The sequence below is a fragment of the Copadichromis virginalis genome, linkage group LG13 (assembly GCF_057382275.1).
Source record: "Copadichromis virginalis isolate Kocher_CV1m ecotype Utaka linkage group LG13, C_Virginalis_male_GT1.1, whole genome shotgun sequence".
Classification (NCBI taxonomy): domain Eukaryota; kingdom Metazoa; phylum Chordata; class Actinopteri; order Cichliformes; family Cichlidae; genus Copadichromis; species Copadichromis virginalis.
In genome coordinates this window covers 23,862,507-23,885,755 of record NC_140630.1, presented here as the reverse complement: position 1 = coordinate 23,885,755, position 23,249 = coordinate 23,862,507, and the positions used below count along the sequence as shown (strand labels likewise).

At 36.9% G+C, this 23,249-nt stretch overlaps 1 protein-coding gene across 1 annotated transcript in view; it reads left to right on the top strand.

Annotated features, from left to right (window-relative positions):
- Positions 1–23,035, top strand: part of LOC146695724 (uncharacterized) — a 41,289-nt gene extending 18,254 nt beyond the window's left edge. Inside the window, exons 13-15 of the mRNA XM_085476742.1 lie at positions 18,606–18,735; positions 21,543–21,736; positions 22,383–23,035. Of these exons, the coding sequence (XP_085332868.1) occupies positions 18,606–18,735; positions 21,543–21,736; positions 22,383–22,617 (559 nt within the window). The 3' untranslated portion in view covers positions 22,618–23,035. The remainder of the gene's footprint in view (positions 1–18,605; positions 18,736–21,542; positions 21,737–22,382) is intronic.
- The last annotated feature ends 214 nt before the right edge of the window (positions 23,036–23,249 follow it).

Below are 23,249 nucleotides of genomic sequence, written 5' to 3'. Positions count from 1 at the left end.
AATATTCCACTTTTTTCCTTTAATTTGTCCCATTGAAATGAATGGGAAACTTCTGCAATTCTGCTAAAATTTGCTTGTTTTTGAAACTTAACTACTTCCTCATATTTTCACCTAGAACAACCATTCAAACTTTAAAATGTTCACAAATTATTGGGCTATTCAGGTATGATTCAGCTTTTTCAAATCTTCTACTGTTTTACTTTTATGCCTCTTAAAGTTTTGAGTTGCAAAATTGTGATTTTTCACAAAATACATGTGTTGTTATGGTTGCTATGCTCTTGGCTTCCAGTGTGCCACTGAAGGTTTTGCAATTTTCACTTCATGTCCGAACAACTTCCTGCTACTTGCTCAATTTTCACTCAACTTCCACAAATTATACATCAAAACGTAGGTATTTTTGCTGGCTTTCAGAAAATGTCACCATCATTGTTGTGGGATTTATAGAATTTTTGCAAATCTCCTCAGACTAACACAAGGTCAGAAAACTCTCCATATAAAGTGAATGGAGAGCTTGTTCAAAATCACCGCTGGATTTCTGTAATGAGAGGCATATTCGAATCGTCATATCTCCTTAACGAAGCAAAGTTAAGACATGAGGCTTGTCCCCGAATATCTTCAGACACCCCTGACGCTCACAATTCAAGAATTTCTTTCTCACCTATTACCGTTCTGAAATGAGTTGGACTTGTTTGAGGGTAGGAAATTCGTCCTTCGCTCAGATTTCTTCAGATTTCAAACTGTGGAAATGAACCACTTTTTTCTCTCGTCATAACTTTTTGTTGGATTTCCACAGAGACCTGAAAATTTCCATGATTGTTCACCAAAGCCTGCTGTCTCTTACGGTGAAAGAATGATATCGATACTCCAAATAGATTTCGAGTTAGAAAGCGTTGTTTGAGGGCAAGTCAAGGCAGTTTTTGCTTCGCTCTACTCAGTTATGGTGCATTACAAGTCAAATATCTTTAATAATTCATATTTTAATGATAAATTGTAAACACTGGAAGATTCCCCCATCTCTTCTGAACAAAACGGTGTAAGAATGACCGCTCTAGCCCCTACGGTTTGGAAATTATGGTCATTTGTTTGAGGGGAGTCCTCACTATGAGAAATAGGCTGCAATAATCCTGTGCCTCTCTGTGCTGCGTGTGTAAAAAGAGGCACATGTTTTGGCGGGAAAAAGTACACAGGCTCTCTGATTGGTGGATTCAAATTCAGCAGCTCCCAGGCTGACCTAGAAACTTACTTCTCTCTCCCTGTGCATTTTTTTGCTGATTTTTTCATTTCACAAGTATATTTGAGGGACCCTCAGCATGTTCAGCATTTTTTCAGCTGTCCATTTTGCTTTTCCAATTTTTCTGTTTAACTTATTACTATTGTGCTAAATAATACTATTTCTGCTATTTTATAAGATTTGTGCCTAATATAGTATTTCTGCTAAATTACAATATTTCTGCTTTTTATACTATTTGTGCTAAAACATAGTATTTCTACTAAATGTAGTATTTATGCTTAATCATACTATTTCTGCTTTTTATGGGATTTGTGCCTAATATAGTATTTCTGCTTTTTATAGGATTTTTGCTCAAACATAGTATTTCTACTAAATGTAGTGTTTATGCTTAATCATCCTATTTCTGCTTTTTATAGGATTTGTGCTTAATATAGTATTTCTGCTAAATTATAGTATTTCTGCTTTTTATAGTATTTGTGCTAAAACATAGTATTTCTACTAAATGTAGTATTTATGCTTAATCATAGTATTTCTATATATTTCTGCCAGGTCCCCAGGCAGCCAATCCTCTGTGAGGACTGAGAAATTCAAATTTTCAAATCAGGGCCTGCACGGCTTCCCAGCCAATCATATATGTGTCCTGAGGCATTCAAATTTGCATATTGGGGCCTTCATGGCTTCTAAGCCAGCCAATCATATCTGAGGGCTGAGGAATTCAAATCCACAAATCAGGGCCTGCATAGCTTCCCAGCCAGCCAATCATGTATGTGGGCTCCAGGTATTCAAATTTGCATATTGGGGAATTCGTGGCTTCTAAGTCAACAAGTCATCCATGTCATATATCTCTAAAAATTCATATTTTAATGATAAATTGTCAACACTTGAAGATTCCCCCATCTCTTCTGAACAAAACGTTGTAAGAATGACCGCTCTAGCCGCTATGGTTAGGAAATTATGGTCATTTGTTTGAGGGGAATCCTCACTATGTGAAATAAACTGAAAGAAGCAGGTCTATGTCTCTGTGCTGCGTGTGTAAAAAGATGCACCTGTTTTGGCGGGAAAACGTAAACAGCCTCTCTGATTGGTGGATTCAAATTCAGCAGCTCCCAGGCTGACCTAGAAACTTAGTCCTCTCTCCCTGTGTGTGTGTGTGTGTGTGTGTGTGTGTGTGTGTGTGTGTGTGTGTGTGTGTGTGTGTGTTTAGTGGGAGAGAGAGGACCCTGCCCTTATTTGACAGCATGTCATTGTAGGATTTAAATTGAACATAGTTAGACTGGTTGACTGGATTAGAGCCTGTGTTTGTGTGTCCCTCTGTGCATTTGTGTTTCAATAAGTTATTACTATTCTGCTAAATCATAGTATTTCTGGTACTTTTCGGTACTTGTGCTAAATACAGTATTTCTGCTAAATCATACTATTTCTGCTTTTCATAGGATTTATGCCTAATATAGTATTTCTGCTAAATTATAGTATTTCTGCTTTTTATAGGATTTGTGCCCAACATAGTATTTCTGCTAAATTATAGTATTTCTGCTTTTTATAGGATTTGTGCCTAACATAGTATTTCTGCTAAATTATAGTATTTCTGCTTTTTATACTATTTGTTCTAAATTATAGTATTTCTGCTTTTTATAGGATTTGTGCTTAATATAGTATTTCTGCTAAATTATAGTTTTTCTTCTTTTTATAATATTTGTGCTAAAACATAGTATTTCTACTAAATGTAGTATTTATGCTTAATAATAGTATTTCTATATATTTCTGCCAGGTCCCCAGGCAGCCAATCCTCTGTGAGGACTGAGACATTCAAATTTTCAAATCAGGGCCTGCACAGTTTCCCAGCCAATCAAATAAGTGTCCTGAGGCATTCAAATTTGCATATTGGGGCCTTCGTGGCTTCTAAGCCAGCCAATCATATCTGAGGGCTGAGGAATTCAAATCCACAAATCAGGGCCTGCACGGCTTCCCAGCCAGCCAATCACATATGTGGTCTCAGGCATTCAAATTTGCATATTGGGGAATTCGTGGCTTCTAAGTCAACAAGTCATCCATGTCATATATCTCTAAAAATTCATATTTTAATATTAAATTGTCAACACTTGAAGATTCCCCCATCTCTTCTGAACAAAACGGTGTAAGAATGACCCTTCTAGCCCCTACGGTTAGGAAATTACGGTCATTTGTTTGAGGGGAGTCGTCACTATGAGAAATAGACTGCAAAAATCCTGTGTCTCTCTGTGCTGCTGCGTGTGTAAACAGATGCACCTGTTTTGGTGGGGAAAAGTGCACAGCCTCTCTGATTGGTGGATTCAAATTCACCAGCTCCCAGGCTGACCTAGAAACTTACTTCTCTCTCCCTGTGTGTGTGTGTGTGTGTGTGTGTGTGTGTGTGTGTGTGTGTGTGACAGAGAGAGAGAGAGAGAGAAAGGCTTTTAATGGGATGATCTCATTCTAAGATTTAAATTCAATATATTTAGACTGGTTGACTGAATTGGATCTTGTGTGTGGGTCTCTCTGTGCATGTGTGTTTCCTCATGTGTACATATTTGTGATTGTGTGGCTGTAATAAATTTTTTTGCAGATTTTTGTCATTTAACAAGTATATTTGAGGGACCCTCAGCATGTTCAGCATTTTTTCAGCTGTCCATTTTGCTTTTCCAATTTTTCTGTTTAACTTATTACTATTGTGCTAAATCATACTATTTCTGCTATTTTATAAGATTTGTGCTTAATATACTATTTCTGCTTTTATAGGATTTGTGCTTAATATAGTATTTCTGCTAAATGTAGTATTTATGCTTAATCATACTATTTCTGCTTTTCATAGTATTTGTGCTTAATATAGTATTTCTGCTAAATTTAGTATTTCTGATTAATTATAGTTTTTCTACTAAATCATAGTACAGTATTTCTGCTTTTTATGGGATTTGTGCTAAAACAAAGTATTTCTACTAAATGTAGTATTTGTGCTTAATCATACCATTTCTGCTTTTTATAGGATTTGTGCTTAATATAGTATTTCTGCTAAATTATAGTATTTCTGCCAAATTATAATATTTGTGCTAAAACATAGTCTCAATTTAAAATTACAATATTCATAGTTCATCACAGTGTCTCTGGTAAATCACAATATTTCTGCTCTGTTGTACTATTTTTCTAAATCATAGTGTTTCTGTAATGTTTAAGTATTTTTGGCTAAATATATTCTTTCTGTTATCTTATACTATTTCTCCTAAATTCTTGTATTTTTGAGAAGTTATCATGTTTCTGGTAAGTTACAATATTTCTGCTAAATTCTGCTATGCTATTGTATTTCTGCCAAGTATTATGTTTCCTCTAAGATATTGCAGTTCTGCTAAGTTATTCCATTTTAGCAAACTTCTTTTGCTTCTGCAAAGTTTTTACAATTTCTGCAACTTTTCAGCTTTTTCAGCTACTTTTTGCATACAGCTTCAGCTTTAAGCATCCACACTGCATTTTCGCAGGAAATGCAAATTTTTCTAGTTATTATTATTATTCTTAGGACTTCCGTACACTTTTCGCCGTAGAACTACTTCCACAATTTTCAGCCGATTTTCACCGTTCAAATTTTAAACTATTCTGCTATTTTTGCTCTTTCCGGCTATGACTTTTGCTATTTTTAACTATTATACTTTTTAAAATATTCCACTTTTTTCCTTTAATTTGTCCCATTGAAATGAATGGGAAACTTCAGCAATTCTGCTAAAATTTGCTTGTTTTTGAAACTTAACTACTTCCTCATACTTTCACCTAGAACAACCATTCAAATTTTAAAATGTTCACAAATTATTGGGCTATTCAGGTATGATTCAGCTTTTTCAAATCTTATACCGTTTTACTTTTATGCCTCTTAAAGTTTTGAGTTTCATTTTTTTGATTTTTCACAAAATACATGTGTTGTTATGGTTGCTATGCTCTTGGCTTCCAGTGTGCCACTGAAGGTTTTGCAATTTTCACTTCATGTCCGAACAACTTCCTGCTACTTGCTCAATTTTCACTCAACTTCCACAAATTATACATCAAAACGTAGGTATTTTTGCTGGCTTTCAGAAAATGTCACCATCATTGTTGTGGGATTTATAGAATTTTTGCAAATCTCCTCAGACTAACACAAGGTCAGAAAACTCTCCATATAAAGTGAATGGAGAGCTTGTTCAAAATCACCGCTGGATTTCTGTAATGAGAGGCATATTCGAATCGTCATATCTCCTTAACGAAGCAAAGTTAAGACATGAGGCTTGTCCCCGAATATCTTCAGACACCCCTGACGCTCACAATTCAAGAATTTCTTTCTCACCTATTACCGTTCTGAAATGAGTTGGACTTGTTTGAGGGTAGGAAATTCGTCCTTCGCTCAGATTTCTTCAGATTTCAAACTGTGGAAATGAACCCCTTTTTTCTCTCGTCATAACTTTTTGTTGGATTTCCACAGAGACCTGAAAATTTCCATGATTGTTCACCAAAGCCTGCTGTCTCTTACGGTGAAAGAATGATATCGATACTCCAAATAGATTTCGAGTTACAAAGCGTTGTTTGAGGGCAAGTCAAGGCAGTTTTTGCTTCGCTCTACTCAGTTATGGTGCATTACAAGTCAAATATCTTTAATAATTCATATTTTAATGATAAATTGTAAACACTGGAAGATTCCCCCATCTCTTCTGAACAAAACGGTGTAAGAATGACCGCTCTAGCCCCTACGGTTTGGAAATTATGGTCATTTGTTTGAGGGGAATCCTCACTATGAGAAATAGGCTACAATAATCCTGTGCCTCTCTGTGCTGCGTGTGTAAAAAGAGGCACATGTTTTGGCGGGAAAAAGTACACAGGCTCTCTGATTGGTGGATTCAAATTCAGCAGCTCCCAGGCTGACCTAGAAACTTACTTCTCTCTCCCTGTGCATTTTTTTTGCTGATTTTTTCATTTAACAAGTATATTTGAGGGACCCTCAGCATGTTCAGCATTTTTTCAGCTGTCCATTTTGCTTTTCCAATTTTTCTGTTTAACTTATTACTATTGTGCTAAATAATACTATTTCTGCTATTTTATAAGATTTGTGCCTAATATAGTATTTCTGCTAAATTACAATATTTCTGCTTTTTATACTATTTGTGCTAAAACATAGTATTTCTACTAAATGTAGTATTTATGCTTAATCATACTATTTCTGCTTTTTATGGGATTTGTGCCTAATATAGTATTTCTGCTTTTTATAGGATTTTTGCTCAAACATAGTATTTCTACTAAATGTAGTGTTTATGCTTAATCATCCTATTTCTGCTTTTTATACTATTTGTGCTAAATTATAATATTTCTGCTTTTTATACTATTTGTGCTAAATTATATTTCTGCTTTTTATACTATTTGTGCTAAATTATAATATTTCTGCTTTTTATACTATTTGTGCTAAAACATAGTATTTCTACTAAATGTAGTATTTATGCTTAATCATACTATTTCTGCTTTTTATAGGATTTGTGCCTAATATAGTATTTCTGCTTTTTATAGGATTTGTGCTTAATATAGTATTTCTGCTAAATTATAGTATTTCTGCTTTTTATAGTATTTGTGCTAAAACATAGTATTTCTACTAAATGTAGTATTTATGCTTAATCATAGTATTTCTATATATTTCTGCCAGGTCCCCAGGCAGCCAATCCTCTGTGAGGACTTAGACATTCAAATTTTCAAATCAGGGCCTGCACGGTTTCCCAGCCAATCATATATGTGTCCTGAGGCATTCAAATTTGCATATTGGGGCCTTCATGGCTTCTAAGCCAGCCAATCATATCTGAGGGCTGAGGAATTCAAATCCACAAATCAGGGCCTGCACGGCTTCCCAGGCAGCCAATCATATATGTGGCCTCAGGCATTCAAATTTGCATATTGGGGGAATTCGTGGCTTCTAAGTCAACAAGTCATCCATGTCGTATATCTCTAAAAATTCACATTTTAATGATAAATTGTTAACACTGGAAGATTCCCCCATCTCTTCTGAACAAAACGGTGTAAGAATGACCGCTCTAGCCCCTACGGTTTGGAAATTATGGTCATTTGTTTGAGGGGAGTCCTCACTATGAGAAATAGGCTGCAATAATCCTGTGCCTCTCTCTGCTGTGTGTGTAAAAAGATGCACCTGTTTTGGCGGGAAAAAGTACACAGGCTCTCTGATTGGTGGATTCAAATTCAGCAGCTCCCAGGCTGACCTAGAAACTTACTTCTGTCTCCCTGTGCATTTTTTTGCTGATTTTTTCATTTAACAAGTATATTTGAGGGACCCTCAGCATGTTCAGCATTTTTTCAGCTGTCCATTTTGCTTTTCCAATTTTTCTGTTTAACTTATTACTATTGTGCTAAATCATACTGTTTCTGCTATTTCATAAGATTTGTGCTTAATATAGTATTTCTGCTTTTAATAGGATTTGTGCTTAATATAGTATTTCTGCTAAATTTGGTATTTCTGATTAATTATAGTTTTTCTACTAAATTATAGTACAGTATTTCTGCTTTTTATGGGATTTGTGCTAAAACAAAGTATTTCTACTAAATGTAGTATTTATGCTTAATCATACCATTTCTGCTTTTTATAGGATTTGTGCTTAATATAGTATTTCTGCTAAATTATAGTATTTCTGCCAAATTATAATATTTGTGCTAAAACATAGTCTTAATTTAAAATTACAATATTCATAGTTCATCACAGTGTCTCTGGTAAATCACAATATTTCTGCTCTGTTGTACTATTTTTCTAAATCATAGTGTTTCTGTAATGTTTAAGTATTTTTGGCTAAATATATTCTTTCTGTTATCTTATACTATTTCTCCTAAATTCTTGTATTTTTGAGAAGTTATCATGTTTCTGGTAAGTTACAATATTTCTGCTAAATTCTGCTATGCTATTGTATCTCTGCCAAGTATTATGTTTCCTCTAAGATATTGCAGTTCTGCTAAGTTATTCCATTTTAGCAAACTTCTTTTGCTTCTGCAAAGTTTTTACAATTTCTGCAACTTTTCAGCTTTTTCAGCTACTTTTTGCATACAGCTTCAGCTTTAAAGCATCCACACTGCATTTTCGCAGGAAATGCAAATTTTTCTAGTTATTATTATTATTCTTAGGACTTCCGTACACTTTTCGCCGTTAAACTACTTCCACAATTTTCAGCCGATTTTCACCGTTCAAATTTTAAACTATTCAGCTATTTTTGCTCTTTCCGGCTATGACTTTTGCTATTTTTAACTATTATACTTTTTAAAATATTCCACTTTTTTCCTTTAATTTGTCCCATTGAAATGAATGGGAAACTTCAGCAATTCTGCTAAAATTTGCTTGTTTTTGAAACTTAACTACTTCCTCATACTTTCACCTAGAACAACCATTCAAATTTTAAAATGTTCACAAATTATTGGGCTATTCAGGTATGATTCAGCTTTTTCAAATCTTTTACTGTTTTACTTTTATGCCTCTTAAAGTTTTGAGTTGCAAAATTGTGATTTTTCACAAAATACATGCGTTGTTATGGTTGCTATGCTCTTGGCTTCCAGTGTGCCACTGAAGGTTTTGCAGTCTTCTCTTCATGGCCGAACAACTGTTTGCTACTTGCTCAATTTTCACTCAACTTCCACAAATTATACATCAAAACGTAGGTATTTTTTCTGGCTTTCAGAAAATGTCACTATCATTGTTGTGGTATTCATAGAACTTTCGCAAATCTCCTCAGACTAACACAAGGTCAGAAAACTCTCCATATAAAGTCAATGGAGAGTTTGTTCAAAATCACCGCTGCATTTCTGTAATGAGAGGCATATTCGAATCGTCATATCTCCTTAACGAAGCAAAGTTAAGACATGAGGCTTGTCCCCGAATATCTTCAGACACCCCTGACGCTCACAATTCAAGAATTTCTTTCTCACCTATTACCGTTCTGAAATGAGTTGGACTTGTTTGAGGGTAGGAAATTCGTCCTTCGCTCAGATTTCTTCAGATTTCAAACTGTGGAAATGAACCACTTTTTTCTCTCGTCATAACTTTTTGTTGGATTTCCACAGAGACCTGAAAATTTCCATGATTGTTCACCAAAGCCTGCTGTCTCTTACGGTGAAAGAATGATATCGATACTCCAAATAGATTTCGAGTTAGAAAGCGTTGTTTGAGGGCAAGTCAAGGCAGTTTTTGCTTCGCTCTACTCAGTTATGGTGCATTACAAGTCAAATATCTTTAATAATTCATATTTTAATGATAAATTGTAAACACTGGAAGATTCCCCCATCTCTTCTGAACAAAACGGTGTAAGAATGACCGCTCTAGCCCCTACGGTTTGGAAATTATGGTCATTTGTTTGAGGGGAGTCCTCACTATGAGAAATAGGCTGCAATAATCCTGTGCCTCTCTGTGCTGCGTGTGTAAAAAGAGGCACATGTTTTGGCGGGAAAAAGTACACAGGCTCTCTGATTGGTGGATTCAAATTCAGCAGCTCCCAGGCTGACCTAGAAACTTACTTCTCTCTCCCTGTGCATTTTTTTGCTGATTTTTTCATTTAACAAATATATTTGAGGGACCCTCAGCATGTTCAGCATTTTTTCAGCTGTCCATTTTGCTTTTCCAATTTTTCTGTTTAACTTATTACTATTGTGCTAAATAATACTATTTCTGCTATTTTATAATATTTGTGCCTAATATAGTATTTCTGCTAAATTACAATATTTCTGCTTTTTATACTATTTGTGCTAAAACATAGTATTTCTACTAAATGTAGTATTTATGCTTAATCATACTATTTCTGCTTTTTATGGGATTTGTGCCTAATATAGTATTTCTGCTTTTTATAGGATTTTTGCTCAAACATAGTATTTCTACTAAATGTAGTGTTTATGCTTAATCATCCTATTTCTGCTTTTTATAGGATTTGTGCTTAATATAGTATTTTTGCTAAATTATAGTATTTCTGCTTTTTATAGTATTTGTGCTAAAACATAGTATTTCTACTAAATGTAGTATTTATGCTTAATCATAGTATTTCTATATATATATCTGCCAGGTCCCCAGGCAGCCAATCCTCTGTGAGGACTGAGAAATTCAAATTTTCAAATCAGGGCCTGCACGGCTTCCCAGCCAATCATATATGTGTCCTGAGGCATTCAAATTTGCATATTGGGGCCTTCATGGCTTCTAAGCCAGCCAATCATATCTGAGGGCTGAGGAATTCAAATCCACAAATCAGGGCCTGCACAGCTTCCCAGCCAGCCAATCATGTATGTGGGCTCCAGGTATTCAAATTTGCATATTGGGGAATTCGTGGCTTCTAAGTCAACAAGTCATCCATGTCATATATCTCTAAAAATTCATATTTTAATGATAAATTGTCAACACTTGAAGATTCCCCCATCTCTTCTGAACAAAACGTTGTAAGAATGACCGCTCTAGCCGCTATGGTTAGGAAATTATGGTCATTTGTTTGAGGGGAATCCTCACTATGTGAAATAAACTGAAAGAAGCAGGTCTATGTCTCTGTGCTGCGTGTGTAAAAAGATGCACCTGTTTTGGCGGGAAAACGTAAACAGCCTCTCTGATTGGTGGATTCAAATTCAGCAGCTCCCAGGCTGACCTAGAAACTTAGTCCTCTCTCCCTGTGTGTGTGTGTGTGTGTGTGTGTGTGTGTGTGTGTGTGTGTGTGTGTGTGTGTGTGTGTTTAGTGGGAGAGAGAGGACCCTGCCCTTATTTGACAGCATGTCATTGTAGGATTTAAATTGAACATAGTTAGACTGGTTGACTGGATTAGAGCCTGTGTTTGTGTGTCCCTCTGTGCATTTGTGTTTCAATAAGTTATTACTATTCTGCTAAATCATAGTATTTCTGGTACTTTTCGGTACTTGTGCTAAATACAGTATTTCTGCTAAATCATACTATTTCTGCTTTTCATAGGATTTATGCCTAATATAGTATTTCTGCTAAATTATAGTATTTCTGCTTTTTATAGGATTTGTGCCCAACATAGTATTTCTGCTAAATTATAGTATTTCTGCTTTTTATAGGATTTGTGCCTAACATAGTATTTCTGCTAAATTATAGTATTTCTGCTTTTTATACTATTTGTTCTAAATTATAGTATTTCTGCTTTTTATAGGATTTGTGCTTAATATAGTATTTCTGCTAAATTATAGTTTTTCTTCTTTTTATAATATTTGTGCTAAAACATAGTATTTCTACTAAATGTAGTATTTATGCTTAATAATAGTATTTCTATATATTTCTGCCAGGTCCCCAGGCAGCCAATCCTCTGTGAGGACTGAGACATTCAAATTTTCAAATCAGGGCCTGCACAGTTTCCCAGCCAATCAAATAAGTGTCCTGAGGCATTCAAATTTGCATATTGGGGCCTTCGTGGCTTCTAAGCCAGCCAATCATATCTGAGGGCTGAGGAATTCAAATCCACAAATCAGGGCCTGCACGGCTTCCCAGGCAGCCAATCACATATGTGGTCTCAGGCATTCAAATTTGCATATTGGGGAATTCGTGGCTTCTAAGTCAACAAGTCATCCATGTCATATATCTCTAAAAATTCATATTTTAATATTAAATTGTCAACACTTGAAGATTCCCCCATCTCTTCTGAACAAAACGGTGTAAGAATGACCGTTCTAGCCCCTACGGTTAGGAAATTACGGTCATTTGTTTGAGGGGAGTCGTCACTATGAGAAATAGACTGCAAAAATCCTGTGTCTCTCTGTGCTGCTGCGTGTGTAAACAGATGCACCTGTTTTGGTGGGGAAAAGTGCACAGCCTCTCTGATTGGTGGATTCAAATTCACCAGCTCCCAGGCTGACCTAGAAACTTACTTCTCTCTCCCTGTGTGTGTGTGTGTGTGTGTGTGTGTGTGTGTGTGTGTGTGTGTGTGTGTGTGTGTGACAGAGAGAGAGAGAGAGAGAGAGAGAGAGAAAGGCTTTTAATGGGATGATGTCATTCTAAGATTTAAATTCAATATATTTAGACTGGTTGACTGAATTGGATCTTGTGTGTGGGTCTCTCTGTGCATGTGTGTTTCCTCATGTGTACATATTTGTGATTGTGTGGCTGTAATAAATTTTTTTGCAGATTTTTGTCATTTAACAAGTATATTTGAGGGACCCTCAGCATGTTCAGCATTTTTTCAGCTGTCCATTTTGCTTTTCCAGTTTTTCTGTTTAAGTTATTACTATTGTGCTAAATCATACTGTTTCTGCTATTTTATAAGATTTGTGCTTAATATGCTATTTCTGCTTTTATAGGATTTGTGCTTAATATAGTATTTCTGCTTTTTATAAGATTTGTGCTTAATATAGTATTTCTGCTAAATGTAGTATTTATGCTTAATCATACTATTTCTGCTTTTCATAGGATTTGTGCTTAATATAGTATTTCTGCTAAATTTAGTATTTCTGATTAATTATAGTTTTTCTACTAAATCATAGTACAGTATTTCTGCTTTTTATGGGATTTGTGCTAAAACAAAGTATTTCTACTAAATGTAGTATTTATGCTTAATCATACCATTTCTGCTTTTTATAGGATTTGTGCTTAATATAGTATTTCTGCTAAATTATAGTATTTCTGCCAAATTATAATATTTGTGCTAAAACATAGTCTTAATTTAAAATTACAATATTCATAGTTCATCACAGTGTCTCTGGTAAATCACAATATTTCTGCTCTGTTGTACTATTTTTCTAAATCATAGTGTTTCTGTAATGTTTAAGTAGTTTTGGCTAAATATATTCTTTCTGTTATCTTATACTATTTCTCCTAAATTCTTGTATTTTTGAGAAGTTATCATGTTTCTGGTAAGTTACAATATTTCTGCTAAATTCTGCTATGCTATTGTATTTCTGCCAAGTATTATGTTTCCTCTAAGATATTGCAGTTCTGCTAAGTTATTCCATTTTAGCAAACTTCTTTTGCTTCTGCAAAGTTTTTACAATTTCTGCAACTTTTCAGCTTTTTCAGCTACTTTTTGCATACAGCTTCAGCTTTAAAGCATCCACACTGCATTTTCGCAGGAAATGCAAATTTTTCTAGTTCTTTATACTTTATTCTAGTTGCTTCCGTACACTTTTCGCCGTAGAACTACTTCCACAATTTTCAGCCGATTTTCACCGTTCAAATTTTAAACTATTCAGCTATTTTTGCTCTTTCCGGCTATATCTTTTGGTATTTTTAACTATTATAGTTTTTAAAATATTCCACTTTTTTCCTTTAATTTGTCCCATTGAAATTAATGGGAAACTTCAGCAATTCTGCTAAATTTTGCTTGTTTTTGAAACTTAACTACTTCCTCAAATTTTCACCTAGAACAACCATTCAAACTTTAAAATGTTCACAAATTATTGGGCTATTCATGTATGTTTCAGCTTTTTCAAATATTTTACCGTTTTACTTTTATGCCTCTTAAAGTTTTGAGTTGCAAAATTGTGATTTTTCACAAAATACATGCGTTGTTATGGTTGCTATGCTCTTGGCTTCCAGTGTGACACTGAAGCTTTTGCAGTCTTCTCTTCATGTCCGAACAACTGTTTGCTACTTGCTCAATTTTCACTCAACTTCCACAAATTATATATCAAAACGTAGGTATTTTTGCTGGCTTTCAGAAAATGTCACTATCATTGTTGTGGGATTTATAGAATTTTTGCAAATCTCCTCAGACTAACACAATGTCAGAAAACTCTCCATATAAAGTGAATGGAGAGCTTGTTCAAAATCATCGCTGCATTTCTGTAATGAGAGGCATATTCGAATCGTCATATCTCCTTAACGAAGCAAAGTTAAGACATGAGGCTTGTCCCCGTATATCTTCAGACACTCCTGACGCTCACAATTCAAGAATTTCTTTCTCACCTATTACCGTTCTGAAATGAGTTGGACTTGTTTGAGGGTAGGAAATTTGTCCTTCGCTCAGATTTCTTCAGATTTCAAACTGTGGAAATGAACCACTTTTTTCTCTCGTCATAACTTTTTGTTGGATTTCCACAGAGACCTGAAAATTTCTATGACTGTTCACCAAAGCCTGCTGTCTCTTACGGTGAAAGAATGATATCGATACTCCAAATAGATTTAGAGTTAGAAAGCGTTGTTTGAGGGCAAGTCAAGGCAGTTTTTGCTTCGCTCTGCTCAGTTATGGTGCATTAGAAGTCTAATATCTTTAATAATTCATATTTTAATGATAAATTGTTAACACTGGAAGATTCCCCCATCTCTTCTGAACAAAACGGTGTAAGAATGACCGCTCTAGCCCCTACGGTTAGGAAATTATGGTCATTTGTTTGAGGGGAGTCCTCACTATGAGAAATAGGCTGCAATAATCCTGTGCCTCAGTGTCCTGCGTGTGTAAAAAGATGCACCTGTTTTGGCGGGAAAACGTAAACAGCCACTCTGATTGGTGGATTTAAATTCGGCAGCTCTCTCCCTGTGTGTGTGTGTGTGTGTGTGTGTGTGTGTGTGTGTGTGTGTTTGTTTAGTGGGAGAGAGAGGACCCTGCCCTTATTTGGCAGCATGTCATTGTAGGATTTAAATTGAATATAGTTAGACTGGTTGACTGGATTAGAACCTGTGTTTGTGTGTCCCTCTGTGCATTTGTGTTCCAATATGCCTCCATATTTGTAATTTTGTAAGTTATTACTATTCTGCTAAATCATACTATTTCTGCTTTTCATAAGATTTGTGCCTAATATAGTATTTCTGCTAAATTATAGTATTTATTCTTTTTATAGGATTTGTGCTAAATTATAGTATTTCTGCTAAATTATAGTATTTCTGCTTTTTATTTAGCAGTATTTCTGTTTTAGCACAAATATTATAATTTGGCAGAAATACTATAATTTAGCAGAAATACTATATTAAGCACAAATCCTATAAAAAGCAGAAATGGTATGATTAAGCACAAATACTACATTTAGTAGAAATACTTTGTTTTAGCACAAATCCCATAAAAAGCAGAAATACTGTACTATGATTTAGTAGAAAAACTATAATTAATCAGAAATACTAAATTTAGCAGAAATACTATATTAAGCACAAATACTATGAAAAGCAGAAATAGTATGATAAGCATAAATACTACATTTAGCAGAAATACTATATTAAGCACAAATCCTATAAAAGCAGAAATAGTATATTAAGCACAAATCTTATAAAATAGCAGAAATAGTATGATTTAGCACAATAGTAATAAGTTAAACAGAAAAATTGGAAAAGCAAAATGGACAGCTGAAAAAATGCTGAACATGCTGAGGGTCCCTCAAATATACTTGTTAAATGACAAAAATCTGCAAAAAAATTTATTACAGCCACACAATCACAAATATGTACACATGAGGAAACACACATGCACAGAGAGACCCACACACAAGATCCAATTCAGTCAACCAGTCTAAATATATTGAATTTAAATCTTAGAATGAGATCATCCCATTAAAAGCCTTTCTCTCTCTCTCTCTCTCTCTCTCTCTCTCTCTGTCACACACACACACACACACACACACACACACACACACACACACACACACAGGGAGAGAGAAGTAAGTTTCTAGGTCAGCCTGGGAGCTGGTGAATTTGAATCCACCAATCAGAGAGGCTGTGCACTTTTCCCCACCAAAACAGGTGCATCTGTTTACACACGCAGCAGCACAGAGAGACACAGGATTTTTGCAGTCTATTTCTCATAGTGACGACTCCCCTCAAACAAATGACCGTAATTTCCTAACCGTAGGGGCTAGAACGGTCATTCTTACACCGTTTTGTTCAGAAGAGATGGGGGGATCTTCAAGTGTTGACAATTTAATATTAAAATATGAATTTTTAGAGATATATGACATGGATGACTTGTTGACTTAGAAGCCACGAATTCCCCAATATGCAAATTTGAATGCCTGAGACCACATATGTGATTGGCTGGCTGGGAAGCCGTGCAGTCCCTGATTTGTGGATTTGAATTCCTCAGCCCTCAGATATGATTGGCTGGCTTAGAAGCCACGAAGGCCCCGATATGCAAATTTGAATGCCTCAGGACACTTATTTGATTGGCTGGGAAACTGTGCAGGCCCTGATTTGAAAATTTGAATGTCTCAGTCCTCACAGAGGATTGGCTGCCTGGGGACCTGGCAGAAATATATAGAAATACTATTATTAAGCATAAATACTACATTTAGTAGAAATACTATGTTTTAGCACAAATATTATAAAAAGCAGAAATACTATAATTTAGCAGAAATACTATATTAAGCACAAATCCTATAAAAAGCAGAAATACTATAATTTAGAACAAATAGTATAAAAAGCAGAAATACTATAATTTAGCAGAAATACTATGTTAGGCACAAATCCTATAAAAAGCAGAAATACTATAATTTAGCAGAAATACTATGTTAGGCACAAATCCTATAAAAAGCAGAAATACTATAATTTAGCAGAAATACTATATTAGGCATAAATCCTATGAAAAGCAGAAATAGTATGATTTAGCAGAAATACTGTATTTAACACAAGTACCGAAAAGTACCAGAAATACTATAATTTAGCAGAATAGTAATAACTTATTGAAACACAAATGCACAGAGGGACACACAAACACAGGCTCTAATCCAGTCAACCAGTCTAACTATGTTCAATTTAAATCCTACAATGACATGCTGTCAAATAAGGGCAGGGTCCTCTCTCTCCCACTAAACACACACACACACACACACACACACACACACACACACACACACACACACACACACACACACACAGGGAGAGAGGACTAAGTTTCTAGGTCAGCCTGGGAGCTGCTGAATTTGAATCCACCAATCAGAGAGGCTGTTTACGTTTTCCCGCCAAAACAGGTGCATCTTTTTACACACGCAGCACAGAGACATAGACCTGCTTCTTTCAGTTTATTTCACATAGTGAGGATTCCCCTCAAACAAATGACCATAATTTCCTAACCATAGGGGCTAGAGCGGTCATTCTTACACTGTTTTGTTCAGAAGAGATGGGGGAATCTTCCAGTGTTAACAATTTATCATTAAAATGTGAATTTTTAGAGCTATATGACATGGATGACTTGTTGACTTAGAAGCCACGAATTCCCTAATATGCAAATATGAATGCCTGAGACCACATATATGATTGGCTGGCTGGGAAGCCGTGCAGGCCCTGATTTGTGGATTTGAATTCCTCAGCCCTCAGATATGATTGGCTGGCTTAGAAGCCATGAAGGCCCCAATATGCAAATTTGAATGCCTCAGGACACATATATGATTGGCTGGGAAGCCGTGCAGGCCCTGATTTGAAAATTTGAATTTCTCAGTCCTCACAGAGGATTGGCTGCCTGGGGACCTGGCAGAAATATATAGAAATACTATGATTAAGCATAAATACTACATTTAGTAGAAATACTATGTTTTAGCACAAATACTATAAAAAGCAGAAATACTATAATTTAGCAGAAATACTATATTAAGCACAAATCCTATAAAAAGCAGAAATACTATATTAGGCACAAATCTTATAAAAAGCAGAAATACTATATTAGGCACAAATAGTATAAAAAGCAGAAATACTATAATTTAGGGTTATTAAATACTAAATTTAATACTGCTAAATTTAGTATTTCTGATTAATTATAGTTTTTCTACTAAATCATAGTACAGTATTTCTGCTTTTTATGGGATTTGTGCTAAAACAAAGTATTTCTACTAAATGTAGTATTTGTGCTTAATCATACCATTTCTGCTTTTTATAGGATTTGTGCTTAATATAGTATTTCTGCTAAATTATAGTATTTCTGCCAAATTATAATATTTGTGCTAAAACATAGTCTTAATTTAAAATTACAATATTCATAGTTCATCACAGTGTCTCTGGTAAATCACAGTATTTCTGCTATGTTGTACTATTTTTCTAAATCATAGTGTTTCTGTAATGCTTAAGTATTTTTGTCTAAATATATTCTTTCTGTTATCTTATACTATTTCTCCTAAATTCTTGTATTTTTGAGAAGTTATGTTTCTGGTAAGTTACAATATTTCTGCTAAGTTCTGCTATGCTATTGTATTTCTGCCAAGTATTATGTTTCCTCTAAGATATTGCAGTTCTGCTAAGTTATTCCATTTTAGCAAAGTTCTTTTGCTTCTGCAAAGTTTTTACAATTTCTGCAACTTTTCAGCTTTTTCAGCTACTTTTTGCATACAGCTTCAGCTTTAAAGCATCCACACTGCATTTTCGCAGGAAATGCAAATTTTTCTAGTGATCTGTTGAGACTGTAGTAAATGACATTTACCTGAACCACATTTGTTTCTGTGTATGTGAGCTTGAACTTCCACGAAATGTGGTTCCTTTGCTTTTCAGGCAGTTGGAGGTTCATCTCTTGGAAAAGATGAAACTGAATTGCCACGTGTTTAAGGAGGAAATCTGCATCGTGCATCTCAATCGACAGGCGGCTCAGCTCCACAGCGCTTTGCAAGAAAGCCACGTTAAGGTACTGCTGATAAAACGAACCTTTCATCGATTTATTTTTAGTGCTGCTGTAGAGTTTAACTGGCACAGCGAAGGCCTGCAGGACTTTAATCAACAGCATGTGAACTGCAGTTACACCAATATGTGGGAAAGCTCTATGGTCTGAGTCAGAGAATGTTTTGACTGCTAAAAATAAACAATGAGAAGCTGATGTTTGCACCAAAACAACTCTAAATATTGAGAAAGGCATGCGTGGTATGGGATAATAAAATGCTACTGGAGAAAAAAAAGGTCAAATTTGGAGCTTTCGGAATTTCATGCCATTGCGCATGCTGTCCCTAACCATATCAGAGCAACTCGTGTTCCTGACCTTTGCCCTAAAAATCGAAGCCAGACTTAGAGGATAAATTTACCTGCAGAACAAGTGACAGTGACGTTCACACATTTGATCCGACTGGTGACTGAATTAGACAACACTGGGAGGGGTGGTCTTGGCCTCTTGAAGTGGAAGGCCAATATCTGAGACTCTTAACTTTGGTCCTCTGAGTGACATACAGTGTCTGCTCTGTTTCATTAAGCTGCGCACTTATCCCCGCTGTGAGAATGAGTACACAATGCAGAGTGAAATCCATTGTACGAACATGCACTTTTTTTTCCCCTGAGAAATGATGTTTAGCGCTGACATTCGAGAGCCTGTGACCATACCAACAATGGAATGCGTGTGACAAAAGCCACTTGGAGAGAGCAGTGGCGAAACGGGCCAGTGTGTGTAAAAGTATCTCCATCTATCCCCCGAGGTGCCCACTTTTTTTTTTTAATGTGGCCCTTTTATCCTGCTGGAGAAGCCCTAACGAGGTGCCATGAAAGGACACGCGCGGCTTCGGCTTTGAAAGGTGCCCCGTGTCACGTTGCCACCCCAAGGCAACGCTTTTTTAGGTGGTGAGTTTGTGGGAAAAGCAGCAGTGCTAATGTTTATCATATGACCTAATCAGAGTTAACACACAGGTCAGAGCTGAGGAGCAGCCTGGGAACTGATAGAGCTGCTGTTCAAATAAGGAACAGACCGCCTTGTGTTTGGTCTTGTAGACTGCCCCACATTACAGACAATAAGGAAATATTTCATCATCGGCAGTCTAATCTCCCGGATCTATTGCAACTGGAGAGCATCAATAAAGCAGCCGAAGGGGAAGGCGAAAGAGAAACAGAGGCGCGGAGCGAAGGGAGGAGGGGAACGACAACAAATGGAGGAAATGACTTTAAATAAGCAGTTTAGCTTGGACGACTCAAAAACTTCAGAGAGATTATTAAAGTGGGGAAGTTGGGAGAATTATGTTTCACCCAGGCTTGAGTCGCGCTTTGAGCGTGGGTCACGTTTTGAGAAGAATCTCCCACCTTTTATTTCTATTTTTTTGCAGTGACATGCACGAGTTTAGAAAACGGAGAGTGTGTTTCCGCTTTTTATGTAGACAAAGTCATCGTACAAGCTGCGGTTTATCAGTGTGGTCACAGTGTCTCCCAATTCTCTATCCCTCATTTTCTTTCCCATAAGACCTCTGCTCTGTGCACAGCCAGGGCATCTGCATTCACAGTGACAGGACTGAATGTAGATCTACTAACACCCATCATTTCAAATGAAATATAATCCCTACCACTTAGCGTCTATGTTATTTAGCCTGTCAGAGAATCTTTTCTCACTCTGAAACAAAACTCTTTCACAGATGATGTTTTAAACGGTCGCATTTGTGCAATATACGGCAATATTTCTTGTCGCCGAGCAGACGTGTGAGTGATTCCCACCTGAATGACCTTTGTGATCTTTCTGTTTGTGTTTTAATTGCCTGCTTTTGGTCTGCTCATGTGTCTGGTGGGGGAGGAGATGTGCTCCATGTCTGGCTCAGGTAGGCTGGGATTTGATCAGCTTTTGTAGGTAAACAAGAAGAATATGAAGAGAAAATTCCTCGGGTTCTTGGCGTGCGTCCAAAACGGAGCAAGCCGAGAGGGAAAACGCTGGGCATTAGAGTCTGTTCCTCGAGGGGCTTCGGCTGCGTTTCCGTGGATATATCCTGTCTGGCCCACTTGTCTGAAGAAAAGAGAAGCCTTAGCTTTGACCCCTGACCCCGAAAAAGCGGCATCCATTGCTCCGAGGCATTCACACGCCATGCAGGGGGGGAGGGGAGTATGCCAAGAGGCTGGATAAGTGAACATTGGAATTCAGCGGTCGGACTCACAAGTTATTTCGGATCCCTGCAAGCTACTTGTGGTGCGATCGCTTCCCAAGCTAATCATTACATCTTGGTGGTCTCCTGGCTTTGACGCAGCCTGGGCCTTTATCTCCCGTAGATTTCCACGCATGATATCTGTAATCTTTTTAGTTTGTTTTCTAAGAAACAAAAATAATGAAGTTAAAAGTTTATCTTAAGAAAATGGTAACTGAGTTAGCTTCATGTTTCACTGGCACAGAAGCTGGTTTGGAAGTCAGTCCTTGTATAGCTGGCAACCTACACAGAGGAAGAAGAGGAAACCTGAACCCTATACTGAGAATGGTCTCTCATTATTTTGTAAAAATCTATGATGAAGCCGGAGGCCGTCTGTAAATGAGTATTACTGAGTGGTATTAATCTTCTCCGAACTTTCCTGAAAATCAGCTGTGGCTGAGACTTCACTACTCAGGGTTTGTGTATCTATTTACTGTAAGTGAGACATGGGACGCTGCAGATTTTGCAATAAATTTGTATCACTCCACTGCAAATACCTTCAAATCTCAACCATCTGTCTCTAAGCTGTCTCTGATTGCTTGCTTTAAGGAATACGCTCTTTTTCTGCTTTCAGGAAAAGGCTCGAAAGAAGACTTCACCCATTGGTAGCTTGAGCCAGCTGGTGTCACCGCAGCGTCCGGCCATGCTGCTGGTCGTACAGGAGAACCAGAACCCTGATGGCCGTTACGGCTTCTCCTGTCGCTATGGGGAAGGCAGCGGACTTGTGGTGGTCGAGGTGGACAACTCACAGCTCTGTGTGGATGACAGGTGACTCAAACAAAAACAAAAAACGTATTCATAAATGCACGCTAGTTAGTGAGAGCGGAGCTCAGCATCTTACTCATTTCACCCATTCTTTCATTCACTCTGTCTCTGCGCGTGGTAGCGATGGCAACCCATCAGAAAACAAGCAACATAACGCAATACTTGGATGCAGAAGAGAGTGAGAGGGAACAGATAAAAGAACTTCATGCAATTAAGAAATTATAGAATTACAGCGAGTACGAACTGTGCTTAGAGACACTGCCCATCATTTAAAACAATACTGCAGGGGAAAAAGAAGTCTGTGTGACAGAATCACAGTAGCTGAAAAGAGTCTTTCAGGCTCGCTGTTTGTGTTCCTTTATCGCAGCATTCGCGCCAATGCTCTTTACACAGCTTATGAAAAAATACAAGGAGCTGCTCTAAGTTTAACCTGGGTGTCTATAAAGAAAAACTAATAGAGGGCTTTTAACGAGCTCTGTGTAAATGTGTAGCTTTTTCAGTTTTAATGCTCTGTGATTTGAAGAGCATTTTTTGTGTGTTACATAAGCCGAGGTCTTACATTTACCTGCAAAGATGTATTTTTTCTCCATACATAACTTGAAATAAAGATCTAACACGTTATCTTTGCATGTGTGTGTTTTGCTATCAGATTGGTGGAGGTGAACGGTGTGTCGGTGGTCAACTCAACACACGGAGAGCTGACCGACCTCCTGCGGCAGGGCCCCAGCATTCAAGTCGTGGTCCTTCGTCAGCCTCCGCCTGCCCTCCCCTCCCCTCCGTCCCTGCAGCACATGGTCAGCTGTGATCTGGAGCAAACATGCTGCCCAGGGGGAGACGTGGGCAGCACAGAAACCCATCCTCAGCGCAGGGTGATAGCCATATGATGTCCAGTAATGTGAGATGCCATGTCGTCTTTTGTTGTTTTTACTGTACTGATGACACTATTCATCATAAGTTGTTGACAGCTGCCTTTTAGTTCAGAATATCAAATAGCAATACGCCTGTTTTTCACCATGTGTGCACCAGCTTGTTTTTGGTATTTATTAGCATGAAATGCATTTCAATGTATGCCTGGAGGAACAGCTATTAAAAAAAAAAAGCAAGACAAGAAAAGACTACATTTCCCTGTTTTATATCCTCTTTTGTTTTCAACTAAAACGAAGAAGCACAGAGTCTGACAGTTTCACTCCTCTAGATATGTGATAAGCATTTCTTTTAACATCCACCAGAGTAGTTACTGAGGGTGTCACAATGTAAGACTGATTACTGTGCATGCTTCAACTTTTTAAAAACACATGTAAGGCTGGAAATAGTCTTACAAAAGTGATCTAATTTACAGGCACATCCAAAAGCATCCTGCCTGCACAGGTTTGTCTCTTAGATCGTCTGGTCAGCGTTCGGAGCAAAATATTTCTTAAAAAGATGAGTCACACCCCCCATCCCCTTTCTAACTTGTAATGTAATCCACTGTGCTGTAGGAATAAACCCTTGAGCCCGGAAATGCCTCATTTCTCAG